General features: G+C 42.7%; 1 protein-coding gene across 2 annotated transcripts in view; it reads right to left on the bottom strand.

Annotated features, from left to right (window-relative positions):
• Positions 1 to 1,778: 1,778 nt before the first annotated feature.
• LOC144608587 (neuromodulin-like) overlaps positions 1,779 to 24,871 on the bottom strand; it is a 54,850-nt gene continuing 31,757 nt past the window's right edge. For both annotated transcript variants that reach the window (XM_078426537.1, XM_078426536.1), the window contains exon 3: positions 1,779 to 5,769. In XM_078426537.1, the coding sequence (XP_078282663.1) occupies positions 5,699 to 5,769 (71 nt within the window). In that variant the 3' untranslated portion in view covers positions 1,779 to 5,698. The remainder of the gene's footprint in view (positions 5,770 to 24,871) is intronic.

Consider the following 24,871-nt stretch of genomic DNA (forward strand, 5'->3'; position numbering starts at 1 on the left):
AATTTTTTTAAAGAAAAACAATGGGCCCTGTGAAAAGAACAGGATGGTCAAGGAGTTGAGACAATGCTTGCAAATATTTTATTAAAATGCTGCCTCGTTGAAAACGGAATGACTCACAAGGTTATTCCATATTCAATATTTCTATAACTTGCATTATGTTCTTTCAACATCTTGACTCCAGAAAATTGGTTATCTGGTATATTTTGTAATTCATCTCAGTGCTAATGATTGAAGTAGCAAATTCACGGAATTAAAGTAGGTTTCTGTAGTCTGAAGAAGGATCCCGACCCGAAACATTGGCTATCCATGTGCTCGAGAGATGCTGCCTGACCCATTGAGTTACTCCAGCGCTTTGTGTCACTTTTTATAGTTCCATGAGGTGCAGTGACAATAATGTTCTGACTAGAAGACAGTATTCAGTAACCCCGTTTGCTGCCTGCTTTGTGAAGCTTATAACATGAGCTTGGGTAGGAAAGCATTGTAGAAAGCACCAACAAATGTGTTTATAGAACTCTAACTTTTATTTTCTGATTTCATTGGCACTCCCCGACTTACGTAAAGGATTACATTCCATGAATCCTCACGTAAGGCAGATTTTACGTAGGTCGGAATCACCATCACCATCCCCATCCCCATCCCCAACCTGAAATAACCCACGGAGTCTGAAGAAAGGTCTCGTACCGAAATGGCACCTGTCCAAGTTCTAGATTTTAGATTTAGAGATACAGCGCGGAAAAAGGCCCTTCGGCCCACCGAGTCTGCGCCGCCCAGCGATCCCCGCACATTAACACTATCCTACACACACTAGGGATAATTTTTACATTTACCCAGTCAATTAACCTACATACCTGTACGTCTTTGGAGTGTGGGAGGAAACCGAAGATCTCGGAGAAAGCCCATGCAGGTCATGGGGAGAACGTACAAACTCCGTACAGATGGCACCCGTGGTCAGGATCGAACCTGAGTCTCTGACAGCGCTGCATTCGCTGTAAGGCAGCAACTCTACCGTTGCGCCACCGTGCCGCCCTCCAGTTATGCTGCCCCACCTGTTGAGTTACTTCAGCATTTTGTATCCGCCCCTGCGGGTTTAAGTGTCTCAGTGTCATCATAAGATCATAACATCATAAGTGACAGGAGCAGAATAAGGCCATTCGGCCCATCAAGTCTAGTCCGCCATTCAATCATGGTTGATCTATCTCTCCCTCCTAACCCCATTACCCTGCCTTCTTCCCATAACCCATGACGCCTGGATACATCTGGCTACATCCAAGACGTGCTGAATTCAGGGCAAGTATTGCCAGCTTGAGTTCCACCTCACCTCTGGGGCACTTTCTGCAGCACGCGGCATTCTGGGTAAGCAGCGCTGCCATTGTCGGCTTGTTTCTGATGTAAACTTGAGTGGTCGTACGGTGTTGCGGAAATTGCAAATAGCCAGAATTGTGTATGCAAGTTGCATGTTGGCATAAGTCGACAATAGTGCAAGTCGGGGAGTGTCAGCTTTATTGTTTGAATGTAATACGGCAATAATTGTCAAGAAATCAAGGATGACAAGGTAAAGCAGGTCGTCTGAAGCTCGTTTGTTCACAAAACTGGAGAATCATAAAGGAGGGGGAGAGAGATGCTGGTAGGAATCATTTCCTTGGGATCGGGGAATGTTTTCCCAAGTTTGCCGCTGGTCTGTTGCAGGATCGCTGATGTTGTGTTCTGAATGACCCTGAAATAAAATAAAATCTTATTTCCCCTAAAGTGATCCTTTTACATTTGAAATAATTTGGCCCAACAAATGTTTTTTTGATACTTTGATATTTTTTTTAATTGTTTTTGTTAAATAAACAGATTTTAAATGAACAATTATTAAGTATTCCAGATAAATCACATGCAAATAAACAGCAAGGAAGCAAATGGCATTTGATTTCCCAGGGACACTCATACAGAATAAAGTTAGCAGCTCTCAGCAGCAATTCAACTGTTAAGATTGCACAACAATCAACTCCATAGTCACAACAATCCACGACGAGAGATCTCTATTTATGGTTATTGCACAAGCACGCAGACAAATATCTATACCCATGCAGACACACACACACGCACGCACACACACACACACACACACACACACACACACACACACACACGCACACACACACACGCACACACACGCACACACACACACACACACAGATACACACACACACACACACACAGATACACACACAGATACACACACACAAACACACACACAAAAAGCACAGGTAGGCATACACACATACACACGCAAACACTCTACAAGTGTACGCACATACATCTGCATGTAAAGATTGGCATATATATATGTTTTGTAATATATATATGTAAACATGCATACACACACATATAATCATAGAGTCTTACAGTGTGGAAACAGGTCCTTTGGCCCAACTTGCCCACACTGACAAAAGGAAAGGGGGCAGTTGTGAATGGTTGAATGGGATGTGCTAATGAATAATTAAAGGCAAATGATTAGGATGAATGGGATCAATAGAATAGGACCTGCTGGAAGAGAAATGGGCCAAATGGCCTCCATCTGTGTCGTAGGGAAATATGTGAAAACTTGAAACAGAAACTACTTTGGGTTATGAAGTGGGTGATCACAAGGTGTAGTACAAGCAGATAAAGGGGTGCACATTTCAAGGAAATCTTGATGGTTACATGAATGAGAAAAATACCCTGAAAGGGCAGGAGAAAGAGGGCAGGAGAGGGCTCGTGTGGAAAATCAATGCTGATATACATCAGTGGGGTCCATCAACGCACTGCTGATTTGAATTCCATGCAATACAAACAAATGCATAGTTGACCATATAGAAACAAAGAACAGCAGATGCTGGTTTAGACCAAAGATGGACACAAAGTACTGGGGTAACTCAGCAGGTCAGACAGCATCTCTGGAGAAAAATGGACAAGTGATGTTTCGGGTCCTTTTTGTCCAGAGATGCTGCTTGACCCGCTGAGTTACTCCAGCACTTTGTGATTGACTTTATGATTTATTATAATTGACCAAGCTTTGCATTCAGACATCCACTCCCTTTCAAACCAGTATACGGCTCAAAATAAACATAACTGGTAGTGAGTCTCTCAGATATTCATCATTGTTGGGACTAGCACAGTTGATTTTACTTCAACCACATTTTTCACTGTCGGGAGACCAGGCACAAAACTGACATTGGAGTAAGGAACATTCCCAAAGATAATGACCAAAAATAAAAGTTGTCCATGCAGATTGTTCAGGATTTTGATTTTGCATTAATCCTGCATGCATGGTGTGAAGGCAGGCTGAAGATGATGTGGATTACAGTGAACATTGCTGTAGACCTGGGGTCAGAGACAAGGACACTTACTTTAAAGCTGATTTACAGGGTGGGTAACCGGAGGTGTATGGCCCTCTGTTTATATACTTCACCCAATGCTGCACTGATGTTAGTGAAAAGTATAATTGGTGTAAAACCAGCAAATAACCCATACCATTGCTTTCTAGTTGAAGGGCATGGGTCATAATTATCCCAAATGCACATTAACACCCCCCTGTCAAAGTATTCTTTGCCAGGCAGTTCCAAGCATAAATGTGCTATAATGATACAAAATAAATATTTTTATTTTTTTACTGGAATTAATCTTTAAAATGGAAAATTAAATCCAAGCATCACCATGCTATAACTGATAAGAAATAGATATTTATTTTCTTTACAGGACTGGACCTTTAAATAAAAAATGACATCCATGTACCACCATTCTGTGACTGATAAGAAATAAATATTTCTGTTTGTTTACTGGACTGGACCTTTAAAGGGAAAATTACAGCTCAAAATACAACTGGGACATTGCTTTCAAATGCAACATTTATTTAGCAATGGGATTGGGGACACCTTTTTATAAATATTTGGAGTTATCTGAACCTCCAAGGACTTGTGCAAAGTGAAGCGTTAAGTGCCGAGCATTTTAAACATGTAAGCCACAACCTTGAGAGATTTAGGTAATCTGAATATAGGATTAGAATTTCCAACATTCAAGAAAAAGAATTGGAATAAAACAGAAAGGGGAGGAGAAAATTCAATCAATGGCAATAGACAATAGAATAGACAATAGACAATAGGTGCAGGAGGAGGCCATTCGGCCCTTCAAGCCAGCACCGCCATTCAATGTGATCATGGCTGATCATTCTCAATCAGTACCCCGTTCCTGCCTTTTCCCCATACCCCCTGTCAAGAAGGTCGTGTGGAAAACCCATCATGATCCCATCTCCAGCTTTATCAATGGTTCGACTAATTCCATGACAGAAATTTTATTGAAATCCATCAGTGGAGTGGTTTAAGAGTCTTACACAATAATTTTACACAGATTAATCCTTGGAATCTGGTTGATCATTCCCTACATGTTTGAAATGCTCTGTACATAATCACTCACATCAATTTATAGTGAATAGCTATTTTTTCAAGCACAAATACCAAATAGAAATAGTCTAGGTCAATGGCATAAGACACTTCCAATAGTCCATCCTGATCCAGTTCCATAGGTGAACCAGTACATCAGGTTATATGTTGGAGGAGCCGTTGAACCAGGTCTGAATTTAGAATTAGTTACTTTAGTTTAGTTTAGTTTATTGTCACATGTACCGAGGTACAGTGGGCTTGGAAATGGACAGTTACATTGGTGGGAATGTTCCCCTCACCCTACTATTATCACGAGAAGTTAAGCTCTTTCCGTTCTACAATGCCCGTCCAGTTGACTCATATTCCAGCAATTTTCTTCATGTCTCCCAATGTATACAGCCGTGAAGGTCAATCCATCTAGATTGGGTTGTTTGTGGATTTTCATAACTTATTGTCAACAATGAGCATTTTAGATATAATGAATACCTCGTCACTGATTAGAATTTAAAACGTTTCTGTCTCTGCTTGGTACACATTTGTCGATTGGGGTGTTGATGGTAATCTGCTTCCTTAAGTCATTACCCAGTGTACAGCAAATTATGTACTGAAAATTCGTTTACATGCAGCATGCATCTATGCACATTTCTGCTGCTCTATGGCAACCATATCTTCCTCCTGTTTAAAACAAAAGTCATAAATCACCTGAAGACTGGTAGGAGAGAAGGTGTTTGGATGGTACAATTGAGATTTCCACCTGACAATCAGACTCAGCTGTGAGTCTTCAGATCAGAGATGCTGATTGATGAAGCTGGTCATTATTGTTCATGGACAATGGCTTACCAACACTGATTTTATCTGGATTGTGCTCTCTGCAATATCATCTGGGAGTTAAACAAATCCAATAATAATGGCAAAGCAAAAAATGCTTCAAACTCCTGGCCGATGCAATATGAAAACACCACACAGACTGATGGATGCACTCCAACCGCCACCTATTGCCTTTGTGTGCAAAGCCGAAAAGAAGCTATGGAATATTGCCTCCGTGAAAGGAAGGAAGGAAGGAAGGGCAAAAGATGCAAAGAAAGGGAGGGAAGAAATAAAGGGATGGATGACAGAAGAAGGTATGATAGAGAGGACCACTGTGTCTGCTGGCAGGTGGAAATGTACAAAATAATACAGAAGGACAAAGGGACACCTTGCATGGAGAACAAATTGGAAAGATAGCATTGATTTAATCCTGCACAACATTGTTCCGAGGCTTGCAGAACGTATTGACAAGGCGAATGATCACGGCTTCACTGTTCTGGCGCGGCCGCCTCTGATTCGCCTTCTACCTCCTCAGAAGCTTTCCCTCCGTCTTCAGGGGCTGCAAAAAACATTTAAGATTTTATTATTTAACGGTGTAACCCCGCAGTCAGCTTAGGGTGCACAACATCAAAAGGTTCAATTCAGAGGATGTAGGTTTAAAGTGAAGGGGAAAAGATTTTATAGGAAACTGAGGAGTAACTTTTTTGCACAAACGGTGGTGGGTGTATGGAACGGTGGGTGTAGGGAGCTGAGGCTGGGACTATCCAAACATTTAAGAAACAGGTACATGGATAGGACAGTTTGGGGGGGATATGGGCCAAACACAGGCAGGTAGGACTAATGTAGCTAGGACATGATGGCCAGTGTGGGCAAGTTGGGCCAAAGGGCCTGTTTCCATTCTATGAATGGAAACCTTCAACCACTGAAGGTCACCTCACCTTCTGTCTCCTTTCTCTGTTCGTTTACTTATTTATCTATTTATTCACTTCTCTATGTTCTAGAAATCCCTGTAAAGCGTCTTTGAGTGTTTGAAAAGCGCTATATAAATGTAATGCATTATTATTATTATTATTATGACTCTAATTCAATTGCAAAAGCATTTCACATCTTTTAAAGTCATGTTGATCGAATCATTGCATCTTATCATTGGCAGATTGCTCCTCTCATTCCAACCTTGTACAAAGTGGATGCTCCAGGTAGATTTTTGCAAGATGTTCAAACAGCATAAAGGCATTTTTCCAAGATGTTCAATGAGCAGACTGATCAGGAATGTAAAAGTAAAAGAATCCAATAGAAAATGTGTGTTCTGGACTGAGCTGCTGGTAGGGCAGAAGGGTTAATGGTTAACCCAAGTTTTTTATTCTTGGTAAACTATTTACAACAGGGCTTCATGACACAGACAGCTGCAGAGGCCAAGTCATTGAGTATTTATAAGGGGAAAAAAACTGCAGATGCTGGTTTAAATCGAAGGTAGACACAACATGCTGGAGTAACTCAGCGGGTCAGGTAGCATCTCGGGAGAGAAGGAATAGGTGACCTTTTGGGTCGAGACCCTTCTTCAGTCTGAAGAAAGGTCTCGACCCGAAACGTCACCCATTCCTTCTCTCCTGAGATGCTGCCTGACCTGCTGAGTTACTCCAGCATTTTGTGTCTACCTTCGAGTATTTATACGGTGCAGATTGACAGATTCTTGATTAGTCAGGGTGTCAGGGATATGGGGGAAGGCAGGAGATTGGGGTTGAGAGGGAAAGATAGATCAGCCTTGATTGAATGGCGGAGTAGACATGATGGGCTGAATGGCCTAATGCTGCTCCTATATCATATGCCCTTATGAAGATCTTTGCCTATCAATGATAAACAACAATGATTTTGTTTAAATATACAAAAACTGGCCATAACTGGGAAGAGAGTTGTAGACTGCAGTGAGATATCAATGGACTGATTAGGTGTTTTTTTTAAATCCCTTTCTTAGCAAGTATCTTTCCGTCTCTGCCCCAAAACTATTCCAAGAGTCAGCTTCCACTGGGCATGGAAGAGTTCAAAAACTTCAAAGCAGTTGGAGAATTAAAAAAAATCCTCAGCCAATTGACCCTTTTAGTTTTAACAGTAATTGCCAGTTCCAGATTCCCCCACAAATATGATCATCCTCTCCACATCCTATGCTAAGACTTTTCAGGATCTCATATACTTCAATTTTCACCTACTTTCCCATATAAGCCTACATACCCATTCCAGGTATAAGGAATTCTATGAACAGTTTCCAACATATTAACAGTGCTCCATCTGTGATCTTAACTGTGCCCTGTATAATGGAAGTATAATCTCCTTACCTCTGCACCCACTTCCCTCATAATAACATGACATTCTTTTAGTTCTCCCAATACCTGCATTGACTGCACACTGACCGTTTGGTGTAAATGGCCTGTTGGCCCCCCAGATCTCTCTCCCTCCAGCTTAGAACTCTACAATATCTCACCGAGCAGATGATATATTTTTAATGTGTAGGATGGAACTGCAGATGCTGGTTTAAATTCAAGATAGACACAATCCGAAGAAGGGTCTCGACCCAAAACGTCACCCATTCCTTCTCCAGAAATGCTGCCTGTTCCCGCTGAGTTACTCCAGCATTTTGCATCTATCTTTAATATATTTTTAATTTCCCTGCCAAAGTGGGCAATGTCACATTTTCACATATCATACTCCATTTACAAGATCACCCACTCACTTATCCTCTTAGAAATCTGGAATTCCCTACCACCCAAAACATGATTGCAGGAAATCAATTGAAGCTTCTAAAAGCAGTGATCAATTGATCTCAGTCCCATTGATCTCATTGAGTGCGTTAAATGATGTAAAGAGGAGGGGAAATGAGGGTAATGGCCAATGTAATGGCAAGTAGCCATGGGGAATGAATGACCGACCCCTGAGGCAATAGTTGTAAATGAGTAAATTCGGCAGATGGATATTGAAAGTGATTTTCCAATTGCCTGCTACACCGCAGAATTACTCCAGATGGCAGCATTGGTGTGTGCTGGTGTCAAATCAACATAGCCACTATTCAAATGCAGAAGTGTTGCTAGGTAACTCATGGTAATGAAATAATTTATCATTCCAAAAGCAGTACCTTTGATATTGCCATCACTATTGTTACAAATGCAAATATGGTAATATGGACCGATTTGCACATGGTCATTTTGCCCAATCAACAAACGCATGTCCAAATAATTGCAAGGAATTTATCGGGCACTTTCTCAAATGGCCACCATCACCTCAAAAGCAGATCGGTGATACATGGATGAATAGGACTTCAGACAACCTTCTGCAAGATTATAGCAGTTGGTTGGGAGAAGCTCCAGAGGACATTCCCTCCCCCCCCCCCAACTTTCATAATCCGTTTGCTCTCTGTATCCGACTAACAGCAGTGTGACAGTCATATAATGCACTACTTAGAGAAGTAACAGTCTTCAAGTAACAATCATTCCTCACAACCAATATTCTATACATGTTCCACTGCTTTAAAAAAAAAAACATTTAGGGTGGCACAGTGGCACAGTGGCACAGTGGCAGAGCTGCTGCCTCACAGTGCCAGGTTCAATCCTAACCTCAGGCGCTGTCTGTGCGGAAATTGTGCGTTCAACCCTGTGACTGCGCGGGTTTTCTCCGGGTGCTCTGGGTTCCTCCCACATTCAAAAGACTTGCAGGTTTGTAGGTTAATTGACTTCTGTACACTGCCCCGAGTGTGTATGAGAAAGAACTAGTGTATGGAGGGTATCACAAAACGTTGGAGTAACTCAGCATGTCAGGCAGCATCTCTGGAGAGAAGGAATGTGTGACGTTTCAGGTCGAGACCCTTCTTCAGACTGATACCTTCGATTTGTACCAGCATCTGCAGTTATTTTCCTACGCAGTGTATGGGGGGTGATCGATGGTTGACATAGATTCAGTGGGCCAAAGGGCCTGTTTCCATGCTGAATCTCTAAACAAAAACTAAACAAATCTTTGCCCATTTCACGCACTGAATTGAGTCACCAGCTTGTGCCCTCCACGTGAACAGGTCATCTATCCATCCCTGAGGTCATTGATGCTGGTCTCTGCCACAGTAATAAAGGCTGACTTATCTTAGCCATTTGTGGGGTGCTCTTTACAGTGTCTTCATCTTGTTCCCTTTCTTAAGCTCTTGGGCATCATGCACTGGTGGTAAATCAGCTCTCTTGCCAATTTTCAACCTTAAAGCAATAAATGTTGTTCATAACCAATATTACACATGATAAGTGTTTCGGATAGGGACTATCCATTAAAACTCTTCTGATCACTGCGTCGCAATGCTTTTCCCCCTCCCAGGTAGGATCAATTTTCAGAGCAATCATGTTAGAAGATGAGCTATAACCAAATCCCAGTGCTCACACAGAGCTGTAGGGAATGATATAACGCTTGTCCTTTGCGGAACTGTGGCAGAAAAGATATGCTGAACAATGACCACACTATCTTTGCAAGTGTTGGGTCCCATTATACTCAGGCACCTTCCTTGGTACCTTCCTTGTCGCACACTGCTGCCTCCTCTTGACAGAGACAGGTTGCTGGCAGTGATGAAAGTTTCTACAGTATCACTCTATCTATTCCCCTCATGATTTCACGCAGTGTATACAGTGTATGAAATCATGAGGGGAATAGAAAGGAAGAATGCACAGAGTCTTTTACCCACCGCAGAGGAATCAAGAACCAGGGGACATAGGTTTAAGGTGAGAGGGGAAAGGTTTAATAGGAACCCGAGGGACAACTTCTTCACACAGAGGGTGGTGGGTATATGGAACGAGCTGCCAGAGGAGACAGTTAAGGCAGGTATTTTAACAAATATTTAAAAGGCATTTGGACAGGTACATGGATGGGAAAGGATGAGGGGGATATGGGACAAACGTGTGACGAGCATAGATGGGGCCTGTTGGTCGGCGTGGGGAAGTTGTGTGACGAGCATAGATGGGGCCTGTTGGTCGGCGTGGGGAAGTTGTGTGACAAGCATAGATGGGGGCCTGTTGGTCGGCGTGGGGAAGTTGTGTGACGAGCATAGATGGGGCCTGTTTCCATGCGGTATGACTCCATGACGCTACGGCTTTGTGACGTTAAATGACGTGCATTGGCGTCACTGGCGTGAACACTTTGAACTTGTCTACCACTAATCCAGCAGTATAGATTAAAGACAGCATTTAAAAATACATTAAGATGTACATGGATAGTTAGAGGTTAGAAGGCCAAACGCGAGCAGGTGGAACTAGGGTAGATGAGGTATCTTGGTTGGCGTGGGCAAGTTGGGCCGAAGGGCCTGTTACCGTGCTGTATGACTCTGTGATACTCCTGGGCTTCAATTGACGTCCGGATAAGTGAAAATCTTTATTATTACTGCCCTAATATCTTGCATTCTTGTGTAATTTATGTTCAGCTCTTCCATGTTTTTTCTGGTTTGCATTATCTCCTCAGCTGTGCATTAATTCTTCTATTGTGCTGTATGACTCTGGACCACTAAGACAACTCCATATAGAACATTTCCTGTCATCAGGAAACTTCAGTTGAAGGTGGAAGCTTTGAACACAACAAGCCTGTATAAGATGTGTAGGAAGGAAGTGCAGATCAGTTTAATGTATGGTCCCGTGTACCGAGGTACAGTGAAAAGCTTTTGTTGCGTGCTAACCAGTCAGCAGAAAGACAATGCAATGATTACAATCAATCCTTTTTCAGTGCATAGCTACATGATAAGGGAATAATGTTCAGTGCAAGGTAAAGCCAGCAAAGCTGGTGCTGGTTCATACCGAAGATAGACACAAAATGCTGGAGTAACTCAGCGGGTCAGGCAGCATCGCTGGAGAAAAGGATTAAGTCACATTTTGGGTCTGAAGAAGTGTTCCGACCCGAAACGTCACCTATTCTTGTTCTCCAGAGATTATGTCTAAGCCTGTACGATTATGGTCCACTGTCAACATTCAATAGAATGAAAATGCATTTATAATCTGTTTTTATTAGCCTCATTAGCAATCATCTTGCACTATAAATAGACAATAGACAATAGGTGCAGGAGTAGGCCATTCAGCCCTTCGTGCCAGCACCGCCATTCAATGTGATCATGGCTGATCATTCTCAATCAGTACCCCGTTCCTGCCTTCTCCCCATACCCCCTGACTCCGCTACCCTTGAGCTCTATCTAGCTCTCTCTTGAATGCATTAAATACAAAGAAAAAGATGACCAGGTGGCAATACTTTGAAGTACTGTTAGATTCTCAGAGATATTATATTTAACAAATAGTTTATATTTGGAGATTATTCAAACCCACGGATTCATTTCAACGAGGTGTAAAAATGACAGTTGCATTCAGCTATTTTTCTCTTTGCCAAATACACTGACAAAGACAGTTAAAGTGGGCAGAGTTCTGGCACTTTAGTCTTCAACACAGCTTAAATTCAGGCATAAATCTCGCTCCTCATTGCTCACGGCTGCTCAATATTTGACAGAAAGCAGGAATATCACAGAAGATGCTAATTTGTTGCCTGATTACTCAATTTGTGTAGTCTGTCATCTTTAATTTCAGATAATGGGTTCAGAATTTGTCCCCCATTATTTACACTAGATGCATGATGTAACTCCAGCACATCAGCCCATTGTACAGTACTGAACTATACGACAAATCTGCTGTAATAAATATTCTCTGCCTTCAATATATCCAGTATTAAATCAAGACAAGGAAGAGAAACACACCATCACTTACTTGTGATAAATGCATTTATTCACAAAATGCTGGAGTAACTCAGCCGGTCAGGCAGCACCTCAGGAGAGAAGGAATGGGTGACGTTTTGGGTCGAGGCCCTTCTTCAGACATGCTAAATGCATGTACAAATACCAGCCTTTGGTTATGCATGTGTCCACCTATTCATTCCTGGTGCCGTCAATGGACCCCGTGCCTCCAGTGTTTACATTGGTGATGAATAATCTCTCAGAGGTGTAGTGCCAATGATCAAGGACAAATTTCTCCCCCATGTCTCCCACAACCCTCTTTAGTTTAGTTTGGTTTAGTTTTGAGATAGAGCGCAGAAACAGGTCCTTCGACCCACCGAGTCCGCCCCGACCAACGATCCCTGCACATTAACACCCACCCTACACACACTTGGAACAATTTTTTAACATTTATACCAAGCCAATTAAACCTACAAAACCTGTACATCTTTGGAGTGTGGGAGGAAACCGAAGATCTCGGAGAAAACCCACACAGGTCACGGGAGAACATACAAACTCCATACAGGCAGCACCCAAAGTGACTGAAAAAAATCTGAATCTTAGTTTTGAAATTTTCAATTGACCTCAACAAAATTTGGGGGAAAGATAAATATTCATTATCTTTTGTGTGAAGATCTGTCTCTTGGCTTCTTATCTGTACTACTCTATCTGAACCTTACTCACTCTAGGCAGTGAGTTTCAAGCTGTAGTTTACTATATCTCCAAAGACGTACAGGTATGTAGGTTAATTGGCTGGGTAAATGTAAAAATTGTCCCTAGTGGGTGTAGGATAGTGTTAATGTACGGGGATCACTGGGCGGCACGGACTTGGAGGGCCGAAAAGGCCTGTTTCCGGCTGTAGATATATGATGATGATGATGATGATGATGATGATGATGATGATGATGATGATATAGTGATGACAGATGGAATTTAATCCTGATAAGTGCTGGGCTAATAAATGTAGGATTTACACAATGAGTGGGAATGGCCTGACTGTGGGTGCTGTCTCTATTCATATCATTAGGCTGTAAACTACCCGAGCATAATATGAAGTGCTGTTCCTCCAGTTTGCATGTGGCCTCACTTTAGCAACGGAGGAGGCCCAGGACAGAAAAAGAGAATGGACAGATGATGTTTTGAGATCTTTCTTTTAACAGAGATACTGCTGCCCCATTGAGTTCCTCCAGCACTTTGTCTTTTTTCTGAAGATAACAGCATCTGCGACTTCGTGCCTCCACAAACAGTAACAGAAATTAAAATCAATGCTGTAGGCTTTAAGGAACCCATACGAAGTTAAGAAGGAGATTCCACTTGTCAATTGTCTCACCTGTCATCCTGTATATTTAAATATTGGAGATGAGTTTAGGACAATCTGAAAAAAGGTTAATTAGAATGGGTCAATTTACAACAAGAATTTCAGGAGGAGAGATGATCGGGGAATTTATTCCAGAGCGAAAATGGAATAAAAGGTTCTACTCTGAAGAAGGGTCCCGACCCAATACGTCACCAATCCATGTTCTCCAGATGCTGCCTGACCCGCTAAAGTTGTTGAAGGAGACCACGTTTTGCCTCTAGTTTCTGTTCAATCATGGGTTGGGTATCTCCGACACTTTAATACATACCCAGCTTTCTCAGTATTTAGTGTTAGATTTGTTGACTCAAAGCTTTGGTTCATTCTGGCTATTTGGGGGTATCACGAGCCCCTTGTGTCTTCATTAAATGTAGTGGAAACTACCGTTCATAAAAAATCCAGAATTTCTCTCGGCTGGTGACTCTCACCCCAAATACTCCCTCTTCTCCCTTCTTTCATCAGGAAAGAGGTGCAGAAGTGTAAAAATGCACACCTCCAGATTCAGGGACGGTTTCTTCCCACCTGTTATCAGGCAACTGAACCATCTTATCATCAAATAGAGAGTGGTTCTGAGCTACCATCTACCTCATTGGAGACCCTTGGACTACATTTAATCAGACTTTACTGAACTTTATCTTGCATAAAAATGTTATTCCCCTTGTTCTGTATCCACACACACTGTGGACGACTTGATTGTAATTGTGTATAGTCTTTTCGCTGACTGGATGGCACCAAGCAAAAAAAACTTTTCACTGTACCTTGGTACACATGGCAATAAACGAGACTAAACTAAACTCAATTGTGAATATCAGAAAGAGGCGGAACCATACTGATGCAGTTACTCCAGAGTTCCCTCTCTCTTCACACTGCCACTGGAACCTCATTGTGTTTCATGACACCAGCTTAAATTTCAATCAGCTGACTTCTATAGAATTAAAAATAGGATGAGTTGTAAAGACAGGCAATCTGCTCCCACTAATTTTACATCCTCCACACTATCAGGATCCACCCTGACTCTAAATTTACCATTTGCTACAAAACCGAGACTTCTGAGCTAACAGTGAACTACGTATTTGATGAGCAGTTTTACATTAAAATTAGTTTTCCTTTCTTACATCAATTTAAAATTCTGATATTTAACACTAGGTAGGCCTGTGGATCATGACATCCTTTGTCGGAAGAGACTTCTGAGCTAACAGTGAACTACGTATTTGATGAGCAGTTTTACATTAAAATTAGTTTTCCTTTCTTACATCAATTTAAAATTCTGATATTTAACACTAGGTAGGCCTGTGGATCATGACATCCTTTGTCGGAAGAGACTGCAAATGTTGGCTTACACCGAAGATAGACCCAAAATGCTGGAGTAACTCAGCGGGTCAGGCTGAGTCTGGAGAAAGGTTTCGACTGGAAAGTTAATCTATTCCTTTTCTCCGGAGATGACGCCTGACCCGCTGAGTTACTCCAGCATTTTGTGTCTATTGACCATGATATCCTGTTGTGAATTTGTTCTTGATCAATCAATCGCCTGCCTCTCTGGGGAAGCCCAGGATGAATGTTTCTTTGAAAACTCTCCTCAATGCTGACCCATTAATTCCAGATTGCCTTGGTATAACTCAGCATTAAAACCCACGGGATTACAGGTTAAAACCAAAAATTGTTTAAACTTTCATTCAGCAGTGATGTTGGAAGATGCCATCAGGAAATCAAAAACATTTTACCTCAATGAGAATTTTTCATCTTTCCCCCCTACTCAATCACGGTCCTGACCCAAAATATTGCCTTGCGTTCCCTCTACAGATGTTGCCTGACCCACTGAGTTCTCTGGCACTTTGTGTTTTTTCTCAATACTTCACCATCTGCAATTTTTTGTTTGTTTCCACCTCGCTGATAATGTTGGAATGACATAAGACTATAAGGCTCCATCATCAAGTTTGCTGATGACACTGTGGTGGTGGGCCGGATCTCCGACAACGATGAGAAGGCCTACCGGGAGGAGGTGGCTGATCTGGCACTCTGGTGTTGGGACAATAGCCTCCTCTTGAATGTCAAAAAAATTAAGGAGCTGATTGTGGACTTTAGAAGGGCTCAACATCTGAGGACGTACACGCCACTGTAAATAAATGGGTCTACTGTGGATAGAGTGAGCAGCTTTAAATACCAGGGAGTCCACATCAAAGAGGATCTGACATGGATAACACACATTGCCGCACTGGTGGGTAAGGCAAGGCAGAGCCTTTACCACCTCAGACAGCTGAGGAAATTCAGAGTGTCTCTGAGGATCCTTCAATGCTTCTACTCTGGGGCTGTAGAGAGCATCCTGTCCGGCAACATCACAGTCTGGTTTGGGAACAGCTCTGCCCAGGACAGGAAGGCCCTGCAGAGTGTAGTGCGTTCGGCTGAACGCACCATGGGAACTACACTCACCCTCCTGCAGGACCTATACATCAGGAGGTGCAGATCAAGAGCAAGCAAGATTATGGGGGACCCCTACCACCCCAGCAACGGACTGTTCCAGCTGCTACGGTCAGGCAAACGCCTCCGCTGTCACGCTGTGAAAGCGGAGAGGATGAGACGGAGTTTCTTCCCACAGTTAACTATTATATCTCCAGGGACTAAATTTTTTTCTGTATTAATTTTAATTTTTATGCTGTAATTGTAATTTTTGGCACAATCCGCAGGCATTGCCACTTTCATTTCACTGCACATCTTGTATGTGTATGTGACAAATAAACTTGACTTGACTTGACTTGGAACAATGGTGCCTGCTATGCCATTTACTAAAATATTTTAACAACTTTTTTCTACATATTATTTGCATCGATTCACTTATCATCTGAGTTACTCCAGCATTTTGCGATACCATCAAAAATCTATCAATGGATCTCCGCCTTGACTATACTCATTGATTGAATCTTCGCAACCCTCTTGAGAGAGAATTCTGAAGATGCAACACTGAAGAAATGTATTCCTATCGCAGTCTGACTGACAGCATCTTATTTTGAAAGGGTCATCCATGAGTGGGCTTATGACCCAGACCTCAGATCAATTCAGAGGCGCCCCTGAATACAGCGGTGAGTCCATGTTAATTTTAGTTTGAGAGATACAGCATGGAAACAGGCCCTTCAATCAGCCATTCACACCAGTTCTATGTTATCCTGCTTTCTCATCCACTCCATGCACAATGGGGGCAAATGGGGAGATCATGAACCGACAGACACAGCATGTCATTTGGATTTGGGAGAAAACCAGAGCACCTGGAGGAAGCCCACGCGGTCATAGGGAGAACATGCAAACTCTACGCAGACAGCACCTGAGAAAGCACCGAGGACCGAACCCAAGTCTCTTACATTGTGAGGCAGCAGCTCGGCCAGCTGCACCACTCTGCTGCCCTGTGCTCGGTACGTCTACACTGTAAACTGTGCAAGTAAGGAAGTTATGAGTGTGCTGACACCCAGTAAAAAGTAGCTCGCTGTTCTCTTAAGAACCCTCAGTCAGATATAATCGTGATTAGCACACCAGTAGCAGAGTAGACAGACATATGACACATTATGAAAATGGGCCAAGGCATGAATAGGAAAGGATGGAGCATATTTCGATAAAAACAGTAACTTGGCGAACTATCCAATTAAGCACACTGAGTCACATAACAATACAGGAAAGGGAGTTGGATTAAGCAAAGAAATAAACCCATTTCACACAAGGATAGTCCGCATGGCATTTACATCTTAATTTACAAATCTGAAAAATAACTTTCTGTATTCAGCAATTTTAATTGGATTACATCCAAGTGGAGAAAAATCAATAGTTCAGGCTCACACATTCCGAGCCTGTCAGGCAGCAGAGAGCTGTGTAACAGGAAGCCACAGAATCACCAGCACCGTTCACACCAGGACGACCAAGGGCATGCTGTTCAGATCGGAGGGAAGGTGTTTTCATCCAAATGGCGTTGAATCAGTTCAGAATCAACCCTTTCAGGACTGGCACGGACGGACGTTGGTGCAGATTGCAAAGAGTGCTGAGTAAGGCCCGACACGATGGCGCAGCGGGTAGAACCGCTGCCTCACACTGCCAGAGGACCCGGGTCCCATCCTGACCTCGGGTGCTGTCTGTGTGGAGTTTGTACGTTCTCCCTGTGACCATGTTGTTTTCCTCCAGCTGCTCCGGTTTCCTCACACATCCCAAACACGTGTGGGTTAATTGGCCTCTGTAAATTGCCCCGATTGTGTAAGGAGCGATGAAAATGTGATATAACATAGAACTAGTGTGAATGAGCGATCAATGGTCATTGTGGACTCAGTGGCAAGAAGGGCCTGTTTCCACACGGTATCACTAAACTACACTAAACTAAACTAAACTAAACTAAACCAAATGTGAGATGTTTGGAATTGGAAATTCCAACTTTAGTAGAGCTAGTAGGTTCTAGCTAGTAGAGCTGCTGCCTCACGGCTCTTGTGACTATTGGTAGAAAGCAGAGGATGATGGTTGAGGCAGATACAATAGTGGCATTTAAGATACTTCTGCTTCAGCACCTGGATATGTGGGAATGGAGCAATATGGACCATGTGCAGGCAGATGAGAGATGGTCTTGGCATCATGCTTGGCACAGATATTGTTGAATGCCGAAGGCCCTGGCCTTGTGCTGTACTGTTCTATGTGTATTCACAGCACAACAGGAAGCTAATTGTTTAGTTTAGTTTAGTTCAGTTTTGAGATACAGCATGGAAACAGGCCCTTCGGCCCATCAAGTCCACTCCCACCAGTGATCACCTGTACAAGAGTTCTCTCCTACATGCTAGGGACAATTTTACCGAAGCCAATTAACTGAGAAACCTGCACGCCTTTGGAATGTGGGAGGAAACCAGAGCACCCTGAGAAAACCCACGTGGTCATAGGGAGAATATACAATCTCCATTCAGACAGCACCCGTAGCCAGGATCAAACCCGGGTCTCTGGTGCTGTAGTGCAGCAACTCTACCGCTGCACCACTGTGCCGCCCCAATGCACCATTTGGCTCATGCACCATTTTTTTTAAAGAGCATACAGTTAATCCCAGACCTTGTTTCTTTTCTTACATCCCCATATTTTTCTCTCCTTCAACTGTTCATCAAATTCCCTTTTGAAGGCCACACTAAAACTGTATCCACTACCTCATCAATCAGCGCCTTTCAAGTTGCTATCAAAGACTGACTTTGCACGTTTCAATTAGATCCTTTACCAATCATCTTACATCTGTGATCTGTTTTATCGATTACTCAGTCATTAAAAACAATTCCTCATTACTCATTTTTGATTTCAAACAAATTGATCATTTCTCCCTTCACTTCTCTGCTCTGAGGACCATGTTAATTTTGTTCTTATCAAAGCGAGAATTTTGTGTTTGCTTCTTGCATTCAAAATGTTCTTTGAATTTAGGTGGAATTGTTTAGCGGCAGACGACTGAGATTATAGCAAGGGCGTAACAATGGAAATAGGCACAAACAATAATTTTATATGAAGAAGGGTCTGAAGAAGGGTCTCGACCCGAAACGTCACCCATTCCTTCTCTCCCGAGATGCTGCCTGACCTGCTGAGTTACTCCAGCATTTTGTGAATCATTTTTTTTTATATGAGGAGTCTGGGCTACGGGGAAAAATGAAAGAATTGTGCACTTGGGAGAGAAGGATGTTAAAAGGAGCTTCTACTGACTCTGACGCATTTTTGCAATCAATAAATGATTCTAAATATAGCTTGGAAAATTGGCTTGGAATATTAGTTTTGTTTATGATCGCCATGTGTACCGAGAAAAGGTGTACAGTGAAAAGGTTTTGTTTGCTTGCTGTCCAGTGAAAGAAAAGACTATACATGAATATAATCAATCCGTTCACAGTGCAAAGATAAAGGATAAAAGGTACAACATTTAGTGCAAAGATATAACATTCAAGTCTGATAAAGTTCGATTAATGATAGTTCAAAGAAATTGTGTACAGTTCTGATTGTCACACTCCAGGAACAGTGTGGTAACATTAGAGAGAGTGCAGGTGAGATTCACCAGGATATTATAGAAACATAGAAACATAGAAAATAGGTACAGGAGGAGGCCATTCGGCCCTTTGAGCCAGCACCGCCATTCATTGTGATCATGGCTGATCATCTACAATCTGGAATATAGTTATAAAACCAATCTATCCAACCCAACCAGTGATTCTCCCTGGGATGTTGGAAGCTGAGGGGTGACCTTTTAGGTTTATAAAATCATGGGGGACAATCCTGACCTCCGGTGCTGTCTGTGTGGAGTTTGCATGTTTTCCTTGTGACCACATGGGATCTCTTTTCCACATGCGAGCACCGGTTTTCCTCCCACATCCTAGAAAAATGCGGATTGCTAGATTGATTATTGACGACTGCAAATGGCCCCGAGTATATATACAGTGCCCTGAGAATGTAAATGATTTGTAGAATCTGTGGGGGAGGTGATGAGAAAAAATGTGAGAGAAAAAAATCACTTTCAGGTAGGATTGATGTAAAAATGGTGTCTCTTGGCTTTGTGACCAACAGCAGGTCCTAATTCAGGAGACGACTGACTCATGAGCTGAGGAAGGGTGATAGATGGTGATCAGGAGAACCTTTTCTTATGTTTGACCTCTTGCCATTGAGCCCATGAGGCCTAGTGTCAATGTGGGATCTCCATTGTTAGATCCACATGCTCATATATCATTGTGCCATCATCCTGGTACATCTCTATTGCTTCTGGGATTATGATGGAGAAGTCTTGCACACCTTTGTTGCGATGTAGAGTCATAAAGTCATACAGTGTGGAAATAGGCCCTTCAGCCCATTTTGCCCATGCCGACCAACATGTTCCATCTACACTCGTCTCACCTCCCTGCATTTGGCCCATATCCCTCTAAACCTCTCCTACCCAGGTACTTGTCCAAATGTTTTTTAAACATTGTGATAGCACCTGCCTCAATGACCTCCTCTGGCAGCTTGTTCCATATAACTACCCCCTTTATATAAAGAAGTTGTCTCTCAGCTTCCTATTAAATCTTTCCTCCTCACCTTAAACCTATGTCCTCTGGTTCTTGATTCCCCTACTCTGGGTAAAACACTGTGCGTTTACCCTATCTATTCCCCTCATGATCTTATACACTTCTATAAGATCACTCCGCATCCTCCTGCACTCCAAAGAATAAAGTCCTGGCCCATTCAACCTCTCCCTGCAGCTCAGGCCCTCGAGTCCTGGCAACATCCTCGTTAATCTTCTCTGCACCCTTTCCAGCTTAACAACATCTTTCCTATACGAGGGTGACCAAAACTGAACACAATATTCTAAATGTGGCCTCACCAATGTCCTGCACAACTGTAACATGGCCTCCCAACTTCAATACGTTTCATGCCCTGTTGAGGAATCTCATGTTTAAATTTATATGCCGATTGAATGGTTCTCAGAATTCCATCATTGTGCTGCTGGTAAATCCTGGTTTCAGTGCCGTGAGATACCTGGCACCTATGTGGAAACATTGGTATTGTTGCCTTTTCTAATTTAATTTAATTTTATATGTATATACTGTGTACTGTATGTGTATTCTAATGGACCATGAGTCTGCTTAATAAAATTTAAATAATAAATAATAATATACTCATCAATTTCATCTATGATTTGATGTAGATGCATAAATCAGGCCTAATAGCTGGAAAACTCTTCTAATTTAAACACCAATCCCCAGGCAGTTGGACAGAGGACTCTGCAAGTCCAGGTATGATATGAGTGTATTTCCGGTGTCTGAAACCAGGTCTGGGTCGATTGAAGGTTGTCTGTCAGTTTTTTGTTTCTGTTGCAATGTGGTGGTTCTCTGGTGCAACTGAGCGTCTTACTCGACTGGGTCAAGAGGCCAATTAAGAGTCAGTATCCAGTCACAACATGATAAGTTTTACTCTGCAAATGGAAAGGCAGAAGGGAAAATCGGAAGTGTCGGTATTACAGTATAGCAAAGGGGATTACAGAGGCATGAGGCGGGAGCTGGCCAAAATTGATTGGAAGGAGGCCCTAGCAGGGAAGACGGTAGAACAGCAATGGCAGGTATTCCTGGGAATAATGCAGAGGTTGCAGGATCAATTTATTCCAAAGAGGTGGAAAGACTCTAAGGGGAGTAAGAGACACCTGTGGCTGACGAGGGAAGTCAGGGACAGCATAAAAATTAAGGAGAGGAAGTATAACATAGCAAAGAAGAGTGGGAAGACAGAGGATTGGGACTCTTTTAAAGAGCAACAAAAGTTAACTAAAAAGGCAATACGGGGAGAAAAGATGAGGTACGAGGGTAAACTAGCCAATAATATAAAGGAGGATAGCAAAAGTTTTTTTAGGTACGTGAAGAGGAAAAAAATAGTCAAGGCAAATGTGGGTCCCTTGAAGACAGAAGCAGGGGAATTTATTATGGGGAACAAAGAAATGGCAGACGAGTTAAACCGTTACTTTGGATCTGTCTTCACTGAGGAAGATACACACAATCTCCCAAATGTTCTAGGGGCCGGAGAACCTAGGGTGATGGAGGAACTGAAGGAAATCCACATTAGGCAGGAAATGGTTTTGGGTAGACTGATGGGACTGAAGGCTGATAAATCCCCAGGGCCTGATGGTCTGCATCCCAGAGTACTTAAGGAGGTGGCTCTAGAAATAGTGGAAGCATTGGAGATCATTTTTCAATGTTCTATAGATTCAGGATCAGTTCCTGTGGATTGGAGGATAGCAAATGTTATCCCACTTTTTAAGAAAGGAGGGAGAGAGAAAACGGGTAATTATAGACCAGTTAGTTTGACATCAGTGGTGGGGAAGATGCTGGAGTCAATTATAAAAGACGAAATTGCTGAGCATTTGGATAGCAGTAACGGGATCATTCCGAGTCAGCATGGATTTACGAAGGGGAAATCATGCTTGACAAATCTACTGGAATTTTTTGAGGATGTAACTAGGAAAATTGACAAGGGAGAGTCAGTGGATGTGGTGTACCTCGACTTTCAGAAAGCCTTCGACAAGGTCCCACATAGGAGATTAGTGGGCAAAATTAGGGCACATGGTATTGGGGGTAGGGTACTGACATGGATAGAAAATTGGTTGACAGACAGAAAGCAAAGAGTGGGGATAAATGGGTCCCTTTCGGAATGGCAGGCAGTGACCAGTGGGGTACCGCAAGGTTCGGTGCTGGGACCCCAGCTATTTACGATATACATTAATGACTTAGACGAAGGGATTAAAAGTACCATTAGCAAATTTGCAGATGATACTAAGTTGGGGGGTAGTGTGAATTGTGAGGAAGATGCAATAAGGCTGCAGGGTGACTTGGACAGGTTGTGTGAGTGGGCGGATACATGGCAGATGCAGTTTAATGTAGATAAGTGTGAGGTTATTCACTTTGGAAGTAAGAATAGAAAGGCAGATTATTATCTGAATGGTGTCAAGTTAGGAGGAGGGGGAGTTCAACGAGATCTGGGTGTCCTAGTGCATCAGTCAATGAAAGGAAGCATGCAGGTTCAGCAGGCAGTGAAGAAAGCCAATGGAATGTTGGCCTTCGTAACAAGAGGAGTTGAGTATAGGAGCAAAGAGGTCCTTCTACAGTTGTACCGGGCCCTGGTGAGACCGCACCTGGAGTACTGTGTGCAGTTTTGGTCTCCAAATTTGAGGAAGGATGTTCTTGCTATGGAGGGCGTGCAGCGTAGGTTCACTAGGTTAATTCCCGGAATGGCGGGACTGTCGTATGTTGAAAGGCTGGAGCGATTGGGCTTGTATACACTGGAATTTAGAAGGATGAGGGGGGATCTTATTGAAACATATAAGATAATTAGGGGATTGGACACATTAGAGGCAGATAACATGTTCCCAATGTTGGGGGAGTCCAGAACAAGGGGCCACAGTTTGAGAATAAGGGGTAGGCCATTTAGAACGGAGATGAGGAAGAACTTTTTCAGTCAGAGAGTGGTGAAGGTGTGGAATTCTCTGCCTCAGAGGGCAGTGGAGGCCAGTTCGTTGGATGCTTTCAAGAGAGAGCTGGATAGAGCTCTTAAGGATAGCGGAGTGAGGGGGTATGGGGAGAAGGCAGGAACGGGGTACTGATTGAGAGTGATCAGCCATGATCGCATTGAATGGCGGTGCTGGCTCGAAGGGCTGAATGGCCTACTCCTGCACCTATTGTCTATTGTCTATTGTCTATTGTCTGCCACCACGGCAATGAATCATTTAAAAATCAGAGCAGTTTCCACATGTGGCCTGCAAATAACAGTCATCAAGTTAAAAACAGCTCTGCATTACGGGTAACTGGAGCACATTAGAGAAAGTAGAACAGGGAACGGTCAGCTTTATGGATGTCATCCTGTGTTTTATAATTGGATACACTGGAACAAGAAGAATATTTGCTACAGGTCAAAAATACAACAAGCAACTGCAGGTATAAGGTAGGAGATGTGACCGGGGATCAATATAATATCCTCTGCCTATCATGTAAAACATAATGAAGGCATCAAAACTGTTTGGATGAGTATGAAATATTGTCAGATAATACAGTTATGAATATGTGCCAACATCATTCATAACTGTATTGATTGACAATATTTGCAGCGCAGTGGTAGAGCTACTGCCTTACAACATCAGGAACTACGGGTTTGATCCCAACTACGGGTGCTGTCCGTACGGAGTTTGTACGTTCTCCCCATGACCTGCGTGGGTTTTCTCCGAGTTCTTCGCTTTCTTCCCACACTCCAAAGACGTAATAGGTTAATTAGCTTGGTAAAAATGTAATTGGCCCGAGTATGTGTAGGGGTAGTGTTTGTGTGCAGGGATTGCTGGTTGGTGTGGACTCAGTAGGCCAAATGGCCTGTTTCCACGCTGTATCTCTAAACTAAACTAAACTTAAAGAGTAAAACAAAAGTGCTTCACATATGTTTTAATTTGACGTCAACAGCAATCCCTGGGGATAATAGGCACCACTCGAGTTTCACAAGTTTTATGAAGAAGTACCACTAATCTGACTTTATTCTCTATCGTGATGCAAGTAGGGGCTGAGAAATGGTTTGAGAGGAAGAGGGAGCTTTTAATAAACCCACAGAATGTCCAAAAGCACTTTCCTGCTCATGGCTTGCATTAAATCTAATTACGGGTTGGGCGGGTAAGCGAAGCAATGAGAAAATTGCCTCAGGAGAAATACAGATTTTGCCAATCGCACACAGCAAATTACTGCTGAAAAATGATATATTATTTAAGCAGTATGGCAGAGGCAGCTCTGTCACTTTTCATGGGCAGTGGGCCAGAACTGGAGGGTGCTGAGAAGCTATAGTCTGAATGAGGTTAAAATATGTACATCGATGAAGAGTCAGTATCCAGATTGCCACCCCGTTAATGAATCATTTTAAAAATCAGAGTACTTTCCACAAACGGTCATAAAAATGGCATTGTGCAATCCCTGAGCTAAAAGCTATTGGAACACTTCAGAGAAAGTAGAGCAGGGAAAGGTCATCTTTAAGGATGACAGCCTGGAGATTAGAGTTGGGAATGCAAGAACAAAAAGATCATTGGTTACA

The sequence above is a fragment of the Rhinoraja longicauda genome, chromosome 32 (assembly GCF_053455715.1).
Source record: "Rhinoraja longicauda isolate Sanriku21f chromosome 32, sRhiLon1.1, whole genome shotgun sequence".
Classification (NCBI taxonomy): Eukaryota; Metazoa; Chordata; class Chondrichthyes; order Rajiformes; family Arhynchobatidae; genus Rhinoraja; species Rhinoraja longicauda.